Source organism: Amphibalanus amphitrite, unplaced genomic scaffold, assembly GCF_019059575.1.
Source record: "Amphibalanus amphitrite isolate SeventyFive unplaced genomic scaffold, NRLGWU_Aamphi_draft 000678F_arrow, whole genome shotgun sequence".
In the NCBI taxonomy this organism is placed as follows: Eukaryota; Metazoa; Arthropoda; class Thecostraca; order Balanomorpha; family Balanidae; genus Amphibalanus; species Amphibalanus amphitrite.
The window spans coordinates 135243-146484 of NW_024882172.1; the positions used below are offsets into that span (position 1 = coordinate 135243).

At 52.8% G+C, this 11242-nt stretch overlaps 1 protein-coding gene across 1 annotated transcript in view; it reads left to right on the forward strand.

Moving 5' to 3' along the window:
• The window catches only part of LOC122364469 (ankyrin repeat and IBR domain-containing protein 1-like), a 55670-nt gene extending 46112 nt beyond the window's left edge, over positions 1-9558 (forward strand). Inside the window, exons 13-22 of the mRNA XM_043334851.1 lie at positions 143-305; positions 635-780; positions 1384-1491; positions 1814-1927; positions 2701-2823; positions 3173-3335; positions 5210-5327; positions 5653-5744; positions 6084-6293; positions 7386-9558. Of these exons, the coding sequence (XP_043190786.1) occupies positions 143-305; positions 635-780; positions 1384-1491; positions 1814-1927; positions 2701-2823; positions 3173-3335; positions 5210-5327; positions 5653-5744; positions 6084-6293; positions 7386-8179 (2031 nt within the window). The 3' untranslated portion in view covers positions 8180-9558. The remainder of the gene's footprint in view (positions 1-142; positions 306-634; positions 781-1383; positions 1492-1813; positions 1928-2700; positions 2824-3172; positions 3336-5209; positions 5328-5652; positions 5745-6083; positions 6294-7385) is intronic.
• Positions 9559-11242: the final 1684 nt, after the last annotated feature.

The window sequence follows — 11242 nt, forward strand, 5'->3', positions numbered from 1 at the left end:
CTCATTTTTCCTCTGCAGGCATCTAAGTGCCACTGCTGAATGTAATGTGTCTGCATGCGTCCATCCTGAGTTCAGTCATGTTTTGCCGCTACATATCCCTATCAGATATATCTTCCCTTACCGCGTTTCACCGTTTCTACAGGCGCAGATGCGTAATAAGCAGATGCAGGAGCTGGCTCGGTTCGTGCAGCTGTACGAGAAGCACCGGCTGCACTGGGACCGCCGGCTGGCCGAGCGGCCGCTGCTCGGGTCGGCCGCCGAGAAAATGAAGACGCTGGCCAACTCGTCCACGGCCGCGCAGAAAGGTGAGAGCGATTATTGCTAATGCGGATTGGGGGTTAAGAGTCGATTTGAGTAGAGCCTGGGATGGGGATAATTTGTAAGTAACTGTAATTTAGTCTTTTGCTGTTGCCTTGTTTGGTTTTGTTCATGAGAAATGGAAATGGTCGTGGCTCTGATCATTCTGCTGCCAAGCGTGTCGTGTGGGCTTTCTTTCACGCCCGTTTTGTTTACATATGGCATATATCGCGATAGCTAAGCAGAGAATAACGGGTTCTGATGTAGCCTAAGTCCGCTCAACGGACCCAATGGTGGCAGAAACTTTAACCGACGCTGGCGCCCTCTCCTCCGACAGGTATCGAACTGGAGGGACTGCGGTTCGTCGACCAAAGTCTGCGGGAGCTGCAGAAGGCGCGCCTCCTCCTCTCTGGCTCGTACGTCTACGCCTACTTCATGGACGAGGTCAACAGCTACAGCAAGAACATATACGAGTTCATGCAGGTGAGGGGCGGAGTTGGACGTGTGGTGCAGTCAGTGTGGCGGCGCCGGCTGACTGTCTGGGTGGTATCGAGAACCAGGGGCTAAACCCAAGACTGTATGATGAGACGCTGCTCTTCTTCATATACCTACAGATATGATGCGGACGCAATGACCGATATATGGTAATTTGGTACAAAGATTATGTGTTCAAGTCTCTACTGCAGTTGCGCTCCCAGTCAGTTGTTGAGCCTCCGTTGTTGGAATCACTGGCCCGTTTCACGGAGTGTCCCGTCCGATTTCTGTGTTAGTACTCGGCTGCTGTAAGCGTCTTGACAGTGTCTGTACCGATGTCTATAAGGCCGTCTGTGCTGGTCCCATGCTGGCGCCGGTGTCAGTCTAAAGCCTGAAACAGACTCTTTCCGCAGTCAGGAAATCGCATGCGAGAGCCTATTCAAATACATGGAAGTATGCTCGCATCAATCGCACGCACCTCCCGCAAGCGATTGATGCGAGAAGAATTACAATGTATGTGAATAGGCTCTCGCATGCGATTTCCTGAACGCGGAAAGTGTCTGTTTCAGCCCTAACACTTACCCTTCCCACCCGATCGCCGTCCGTCTCCAGTCGGAGCTGGAGCAGGCCACCGAGTCTCTGGCCACCGTGGCCGCACTGCCCTACCTCAAAACGCCAATGTCTACCATCGTCACCGCCACGCAGCTAGTCAGGAGAAAGGTAAGTCATCTAAACGGGGATGTCTCACAGACCATGAGGCATCTGCTCGCATCTTTGTACCTAGCTATTTTACAGTTGCGCTTTGTACGAATTGATCAAATATTCATGGTGAATGGTGCAGTGGCTATTGCCTCATGCGTGCGTTATCATCAAGATTATCATGCTTAAAGCTACCTTACATTTGTTTTCGTGGACGAGTTATTTTTCCTCTGAGCACGCCTACCCTCTCACTTAAATATCTCCATCTTTTCTATGTACGGTTCATGTCTTGTCGTCTGACCCGTCCCTTTCAATCATCTGACCCGTCACCGTCGGCCGGCAGCGTGACGAGTTTATCCAGGCATGTGAGCGCGGTCTGCTGCCGCCCGAGACGCCGTCGGGGGTGCGCGGACACTGGAGTCGACACATGTCCGCCTCTTACGGCGCCGCCAGTCAGGTAAGGGCAGGGGAGGGTCGGCAGAGGTGCTAGGGCGCGGGGGCTTGTTTAGGGTCTGTGTAGCGTAGTTGGGCAAGTAAGGAACGTGAGGGACTGGTCAGGGTCCGTGCAGAGTGGTTGACTAAAGGCCGCCCCACACTGGACGTCGCATGCGGGTTGCGAGTTTTTGGATTTTCGGGTTTCTTCAAAATCAAAAGATACAATCTAGGCTGAGTGACCCACACTACCATCTAACAAGCGAGTCTGCGTGTTTTTAGCTTGCGAGCGACTTTGCATCACATTCCAAAAGTTGATTTTGAGTCAACTTTCGATTTTCCTCGCTGCGAGGTCTGCGAGTTCTGCGAGGTTTGCGGGTTTTTCGTTGGAGTCGAATTTTGGTTCGTTGCGCTGGTATTGCGACTATATGTAAGTTTCTGAAGGTGCACCGGCTTCACTGCATTCGTGAAGTTACCATAAGGGAACGGTCTAATCACTCATGAATTAGTATTATGCCCGCAAACTCAAAACCCGCAAACTCGCAACCCGCATGCGAGTTCCAGTGTGGGGCAGCCTCAAGTTAGGAACGGGAGGGCTCATTGCCGTTTTTACATTACTTCTTTATTGGTTTTCATTGTAATAGCAAGATATTTTAATCTCGCGCAATTCTATGTATCTTTTAAGTCACAGCCAAGCCGAAAGCTAGCTCAATCCACCCCACCGTCTCTGAAGTAAGTGCCATGTCGTTCGTCTTCCCCAAACCGTGTTGATCTCCACCCTCGCCCACCTCCCTGCAGCTACCCCCTCACGTGGTGGCCACTCTGTCGGAGCTGGACCCGGCGTCTGCCTACTCCCGGGACATGCAGACCAACCTGTCGGCCATGTACGACTGGCCAGATGTTGACTGGGAGGACGACGAGGTGAGATGCGTGGAGACCGATGGGTGATGAGGTGATGTTAATGATGAGGTGATGAGGTGATTGTCAAATGTACTTTGACAGGAATAGAGAGGATGCTGTAGTGTGATGAGATTTGACAAAGGTCGGGGAGGTGGTTAGGATGTGAGATTGGATGGCGTAAGAAGGCGACAAGGTGATATTTGACAGGTCCTGGTGAGGGAATGGCGAGGTGATATTCGATTTAGTCTAGGGAGCTAGTGATATGTGGTAAAATATGTGCTGGGACGGTGGACTGATATAAGATGTCCCAGTAACTTAATATCTGACCAGTCTGTCCGCGGTTCTTTAACCCGGCCTCCCCTCTCCCCAGGATGAGGAAGAGGACGCTCTCTCGGCGCTCGCGGCCCGGTTTCTCTCCCAGTGCCGCCGCCAGGGCTGCTGCCGGCCCCGCGCTCGGAACCCTCGCACGGGCGCCACGCACGATTATTGCTCACTGAAGTGTTCGCGGATGGATATGTTGGGCGATCTCATGGGTGAGTGTCAGGTTTTGCCCCGCGACGCCGCCGGAGGTCAAACGGGAGAGAGAAAACGGGAAAACGGGGCACGGAGGAAGAGCGGATAGCGTTTGGCTAAAGTACTTGGTTGTTCGTAGTCATTGGACAGGTGGTTGACATTTGTCCGCAAATTTGAATTACGGTTAAGTCGACTTAACCTTCCAGGCGGTGGGGGGGGGGGGCATTTTTTGCCCCCCTTTAGTTTTTTCGATATATCTCGAGAACCGCTGCGCCGATCGTCACCAAACTTTCAGTACCCTCCCGGGAGCAGCTAGCGCACATGGTGACCAAAACTTTTTCCAAAGGCTATGATAGGTTGGCCGCTAATGACGTCAGAGTGACGTCATTTTTGCCATTTTCGACCCAAAAAAAGGTTTCGCGGGAAGAGCTGTCAGGCCTACAGCTTTAGAGATACAGAAAAATGTTTCAGACATAAAAGGTGTGGAATTAGAAGGGCTACAAAACTGATATTTCGGTTTTTCGAATTTTTTGGATTTTGACCCCCAAAAATCAAAAAATGGATTTTTTGAATATAATTGCCAAAAATCCAAAAAGTTTTTTGAATTTGGAAAAAAAAAACGGAATATATGTGATAGCTCCTACCGCCTTCTATCTACATACCAAATTTGAGATCGATACCTCTTTTTTTTGGCCAAGTTATAGCGAAAAAAACTGTTCAAAATTGATGACGTCAAATTTTCAAACTCAATTGTTAGCAATTCTAGACCTCGTAGCGCAAAACAAAGACCACCATTAGACTCCCCGTGACGAGCTGCATCGAATCGATATCCATTTATGCAAAAATATCAACTTTGAAATTTGACCTTTTTTGACCTGACCTTTCTTTCTTCTTTTTCTTTTTTTTTTTATAAATTTAGTCCGAACCTTTTGATGGGAAGGATTCACAAGGACAGAGCCACCGCTAAGCGAAGCTTGTTGCGATGACCCTGCCCTCTACCCTCCGATTGCGCAATTCCGATTCTATGGCAGAATTTAGAGTCCAAAGTTTAACGTGCGCACAAAGCCGCGCACGGCCGGTCCCCTCGCTGACTTCGCCTGGCTACGGCCTGCCACCAACCGCAACCATACCTGTCAGGAGGCCCATAAATGTCGAGCGCCCGTCGCGCTTGGAACCCGGACTGTCATAACCGGGAACGCGTGCTCTCACCACGCGGAGTCCAACGCTCTAACCAACTGAGCTACGGGACCGGCTGAGCTACGGGACCTTGATCTGACCTCCACCAGAAAGTAACCTAAACCGTACCTGATGGTCTTATAACCAACACCATTGAGTTGGAAATGAAAAACTGGCCATAAAACATGCATCGCATAACCTTAGTAAAGTTGGGCTCATGTGGTGACCCTTGGTGACCTTTGGTGACCTGACCTGTGACCTGACCTGGTATGACCAGTGACCTCTAATAGCAACATATGTACTAGACAACTGACGCCTTATCGCTGATTTTCGACAAAATGCGTTTTACTCGGTGTTACAGCGCTTTCCCTAGAAGCCCCGTGAACGGTGGAACATTTTATCTTTGACCTGACCTGTGACGTCATCGGTGACCTCGAGGTCAATGAAATTTGGTTTCCTTCGACAAATTTGACAGGGCTATCGAACGCCGTTTGAATTTTCCGGATCCGTCCAGTAGTTTCGGAGATACGGGGGGGGGGCAAAAAAGTGCCCCCCCCCCACCGCGCGGAAGGTGGCTGGTAGGCCCACCGCCTGCCGGGTTAATGTACACAGACGAGGGCGGGATGATGCATGACCTATGATCTTCCCGTTGCCTTGCCTGTAATCTGGCCTGTGCTCCGGCCTAAGATCTAACCTTTGTCCTGACCTCTGTTTACAGACCAAGGCGGTATGATGCCGGGCGGCTACAACATGGAGCTGCGGATAGCGCTGGAGATGTCTCAGCTCCAGCAGCTGGAGGAGCTGAACCGGCAGAGGAAGCGCAGCGTCTCGGAGAGGTGAGGATACCACGCGTTGGACCGTGGATGCCACTGTATCACTCTGAGGCCGGGCTCCGCTGTGTCCATGGATCTTCAGTGACTCTGACTCCGACTTCGACTGAGCCCGACTGACGCCGCAGTTTTGACAGATCTGCGGAGTCGATGAATTGCTGGTGACTCCGACGCCGCCTCCAACTGCAACTTCTAAAAATCGGGTCCGACCCTGGCAGGACTGTCGACTCTGACAAACTCCGACTCCGACTCATCAGCCCTGTTCTGTACCGTGCTCAGCCCGCCATGTTTCGACTTTTCAGACTCTGACTGTGGCCTTTCTCTCGTGCAGCGGTGGCGCCACCTGGTGTGCCAGCTCGAGGGACGGCGCCGGCGCGTCGGCCGACCAGGCCACCACCTCCACATCGGCACCCACCTCCTCCGGTTAGTGGCGCGAAGTTTTTGGGATCGGAGGCCATCTACTAATCGGTAGTCACTGATGTGTACTGTATTTGTAGCCCATAATCAGTGGAATTTGATCATTCGAAGCACTGGGTCTGACTCCTCCGGTAGCTGGAATCTAGCCTCTCAGATCACTAAGGTAAAAGGTTTAACCCTTTTGTCACTGTTGTCTGACCAGCTTCCTGGAGTGCGGCCAGTGACCACCCTCTCCCTGTTGTAATCACTCCAGTAATGGCGGTCCATCACTGCAGTTCTGGACACGTTTGATTGTCCTCCATCAACAGCCCACTCACTAACCTACCGCCCCTCCCCCGTCCCCAGGCTACCCGCCGGCGGAGGCTGCCGTCTGCTGCCCGCCCCAGTACTCCGACCATCCCCGGGAGCGGGGCAGGCGCCGCTCTCTGCGTCCCGTACGCAGCGAGCCGGGAGCGCTGGGGGCGGACGGCACCGGGCGCGCGCCGCGGCGCTCCCAGTCGCTGGGCCAGCTGCGCTGTCAGGAGCCGGCCGACGCGGTGCTGTCGGATAACTCGGGTACGTGATGGCGTCTGGGAGAGAATGGGAAGCAGACGGTGGTACAGTCAGTCAGGGGCATGAGAGTCATGGGGTAGAATTAAGTCAGTGGAAACTATTAACTTTGCTGGCGTTGGAGAGGGTAACGGTCAGTGGTGACATGGGTCCACGTCGCTAATGCTTTGACATCGAGGTTGGGAAGATGGGGTGCGGGAAGAGGCAAGGGGCAAGGCTCTGGGAAGGGACAGATAAGGGACAGCCTGTGACGTTATGTTGGGCAGCGTCGAACAGTAACCCAGCATATGTCACTGGAGTGAATGTGAGTTCGGTGTGAAGGTCAGGAAAGGAAATGGAGGGTGGGGATCGTGGTGGGTTTATGGGTGGCTCATCATGGCTGTTTAGCTCGGCTAGCGTTGATCCCTTTATGTTCGTTGCATGACAAAGTTCATTGGTTGGACATTTTGTAGTGTTATTGCAACAGAATGCACCAGCACATACCTGCACGGTTGTAATTTATGTATCCCTTCTTTTTCTTATTCACGATTTTTGTTCCTCCACAGTGTTTTGCTCCGTTTACGTTTTTGGTTTGTCGTTTCCCCTTTCAGCGGATTTTCGTCGCCTGGCGGTGGCTGAGTGCTAAGTGCTCCGTTGAGACATTCAGTTGCTGATTTTCTGATGACAGCTTACACAGCCAAAGTGAGACGGAATGCATGATGGAATGTTGATAGGTGACACAGGGCCAATTTGTCTTAAACATTGTGCGTTTTATTGAGGTGTGCCATATTCTGTAATATCTTTAGTCGGAATTTTAATGGTTGGTATTTATGTTTATTTAGTTACTTACTGGGTGTTTACTTCGGGTTGTCTAAATATTTCACCGGCCTCTAAATAATAGGGCAGCTGGATATATCCATCCGAATTCTGCTAATAAGCATGTTTCCTTTGCATTTTGTGCACAGTTTTGGTTGGCTACATATCTGCGCACTTTCGCTTGGCCGGTTTCTTTATTTGTAGAAATCACCTCACCTTTGATTCATGAACTGCTCCAATTTCAACACCCTTCCCGCCACCCCTGTCGCCCGGCCGTCAAACCCCCACTCCCCACCCCTACAGGTGAGAGCGGCGGCGGCGACCCGGCCGACCGGGAGGTGTCTGCCATCCTGTCCGGCCGCCCGGTACCCCCTCCGCTGCCGTCCGCCACGCGGGACACGGCCAGCCGTCTGTCAGGTCACCTGGCCGACGACGAGTCGGTCAGCTCGGCGTCAGACGGCCGCGGACGGATGCACATCGTCATCCAGCGGCCGGCGCTCGAGACAGAGAGCTCGGCAGAGTGTGAGAGCGAGACGGGCATCCCTCGCTCGCCGACACTCTACATCAGCGGTGTGTCCATCAGTAGGAGCCCGGAGGCAGCGGCGGCCGCGGCCGGGCCGGCGCGCGACTGCCGGAGCCCGAGCGGCGCGCTGGCGGCGCCGACTGTGACGCGCGGCCGCTCGCTGAGCCTGGTGCCGGAGCCGGCGGGCGGCGAGGAGACGTCGCCGCCGACACCGCCTCCTGCGCCGATCGTGTCGCCGCTGCCCGTCGGCGGCGGCGCACTGTCGCCGTCGGCAGCCGGCCGACCGTCGCGCTGCTCCACACTGAGTCTGCACCTGGTGAGGGTCGTCTCCCCGCCGCCTCCGCAGGCTGAGCTCCGCGCCAGCAAGTCGGCCTCTGACGCCGAGAAGCGGCGAGACGTGTTCCGGTTCCCCGTGTCGCCCTCTGAGGGTCAGCTCTCGTGCGTGCTGCACGTACAGGAGAGCACTCTAAGCTCCGACGACTTCCACGAGGCGCTCTTCCTCGAGAAGTCGCCCAAGGGCCGACGCAAGCGCTCAAAGCGCGATCGGGTGCGCGACCGACGGCCGGGGGTGTGAGCTTGACGTGAGCGCCGGTGTGAGCACAGGTTAGTGCCGGGGATCTAAGGACGCGAGCGGGACGTGGAATCGCTCAGCCAGTCTCGGGCCGCCTCCGTACAATCCCGGGCTGAATGAGTGTTCTGGTGAGATCTCTGGCGGCCGATCCGCATGCTCCGTGTTCTGCCCTGCAAGCACCGTTTCTTTGAAGTCGCCTTGTGATATTTACTACAGCTTCCAGAGGCATTGAGGGTTGTTCGTTCACTCTCTTTCGGTTGTGTGATATCTGTAAGTCAACGCTTGTTTTGCTGATAATCATAGTACCGTGCATGCGATGTTTTATAGTTTAAACGGTTGTTTATTATTAAGACATTTTTTAAGGTTATTTACTCTTTGTAAACTGCCACTTTCAACGGCACACGCAGCCAGTTTCTGATCAGTCACTCGGTGACTGAAATGGCATCTCGAAAGCGCTTATTGATATCCTTGTTTGCTTGCCGTGCTAGATTTATAATGTGATATTTAATCATTCTTGTGCTAAGGATTATGTATTGAACAGTTGCGCATTTGGCGTTAAACGCCGAGTGGGCGTTAAATCTACGGCGTTGCGCGCCGCGACTGAGGGGTGTCATGTGTGGGAAAGCTGCCACTATGTGAAGAACCAGGGTATGTCTGCCAGGCGTGTTATCAGTTAACTCTAGACGACTGCCCAACCAACCACTGCGCGCAATGTGACGTCTGTTCGGGTATCCAGGGCGGCCGTCGTGGACGGCTGCCCGGCGCACTGCCGCTACCCCGCTAGTCGTGCCCTGCTCAGAGCGCCGCCCGCCCCTGTCTGGTCGCTGTCCGGCCGCTGCTCGCTGCGGCCGCGTCTGTCCACAGCTATCGATGGACGCTCTATTTTTCTACCGACCCGCGTGTGACCGCCTGCCGCTGTTGTCTGTCTGTGTGCCTGTATGTGTCTGTGTCCGGGAGGGGCCTCAGCCGTCTGCGTCCCCCTGTCGCTGCCCTGGGTGTCCGTGGAGACGCCCAGTTCGAGGCTTCACCCCGCTGTGTCCGCCCCAGTGGCGGAGTTTTGTACATTTGTACCGGGAGCTGCGGCCGGCGCGGAGCCGACTGCTCAGCAGGGCGGGCTGCCGCAGCTTTATACAGTTTCGGACGGGTGGTTTGCCACCCCTCTCCATGTTCACGAGGACGTGTAGTAGCGGCGTTGTGGCTTATCCTGGTTCATAGGTAGCTGCAGTGATGGGACACGCACACGGTGCATGAAAGTCACCTAAGGGTCAGCGGAATTTGTGAGACGGGATTATTTGCTTCTTTCTGTTTTCGTGACAGTATCTCATAACTGCGGTGTGGTCTGTGCTGGGTTCGCCGAAACATTGAAAGTGCTTTCGTTTTCACTCCCGTTTATATCCCAAGCAGGCAGCTACTGGATGTATCACATCGACAATTACTAACTCAGTACCGAGAACCTCGTCCACCATGTTAGTCAAAGTCAAACCATGAGTCTTTGCGGTCCTCGATGGCCTTTTTGTAATGTCGCATTTAACTCAACAATCACATTTTTCAACGTAACAATCAGCCCGATCCGATCGAAGGGTAGTCGCCATTTGTTAGCACGGGTCACGATCTGTGAGTCCACTGCCTCGCGGTCAGTTCCGCACCGTTCTGTGATCGGCCCAGTCAGTTCACCTAGCTCGCGACCACCGCTGGACTAAGCCCAGCCTGGCCGGCGACGCGGTCCCAGTAGCGTAGCATCGTTCGTAGCCGTGATGCTAGCTAGAACGTGCAGTGTCCGTGTTTTACCACATTTTTCGTAGCTTTTTTTTACTTTTTGATGATTAATGGTAACATATTTTCTTACCTGTCTTTTTATGGGATTTAAGTTGCGTTTTGAATGCTACAACACAATAATCTTCATTCCTTAAAGGAAATAGTTCACTTTTTAACATGGGTTTTGAACTGGAATAGCAGTTCCGTAGCTTGGGCTGAGACGAGCATAAATCAGGAGCTTTTACAGCCCAACGATCACCCTAGGCAAAGATATTCTATTTCTCGTCCCGAAAAAGGTGTCTTGCGTTGAGGATGTGTGCCTTGCATATATTTCCATCCAGTATGAAAAGAGCATGGGTCCCGAAAATTCTTCAGAAAGTAGAGAAATTATCTACGAGAACTCTAGAGAAATTCTCGTACTGATCAATTAGGACATTCAGGGGAACATTATCAGATCGAGCAGATCGCCCAAATGCCGGTGGCTGCGATAATTTCTCTGTTTCTGAAGAATTTTCGGGACCCATGCTCTTTTCATACTGGATCGCGTGTGCCTTGCAGAAACTGAAAAGTTCTTCCTATATCAAAATATAGAAAATAATCTTTTGTTATAAAAAAGGTTTTATTTTCTTTGCTGATTATTTTGAACATAAAAAATCATAAATCCGTTGCAAAAAAAATAATTTCGTGAAAGTGAACTATTTCCTTTAACATATTAATTGCTTTAGTTTTGTTTTCCCTTGAAAAGGTTTCGACCTTTCATTTGCTGCATGGAAACTATTGAAACAAAATAATCAATTGAAACGCCAGTGCCTGATTCTATTTTGTCGCATATCTGTGAATATAATCAGAGGGCGCGCTCGGTTGTTCTAGCTGCCCAATGCCCAGCCGACCGGTATCATCTCAGAGGAGAGTCCTGGCTCCCTGAGTCACGCTCCTGACTCCTGAGTCGCACCGACCCCACCACCCCGGACCGGTCGTCGCCGCCCACACATTCCTAGTCATCCCTGGCGCTACGAGCCCGGTCTGTGAAACGCGCTGTAACCATGGAGGGTCACCTCAGTGGCGTGTTCCTGCTAACGAGCCCGGGACAGGGCGGAAACACCGCCATGTCAGTGTCAACACCGCCGAGTGTCAGTGTTGACACTGCCCGCGTGTCACGGTGTCAGACTTTGTCAGTTCGCCTGGTGACCTGGCCCGCCTTTGCCGTGTCAATGTCGTTTGCTGGTCCGGTAACCGATTTGTGCATGTGCGTGTGTTAACCCTATTAGTGGCAGGGGGGGGGTTGTTTTTATCCACCCCTCAGGTTTTTCG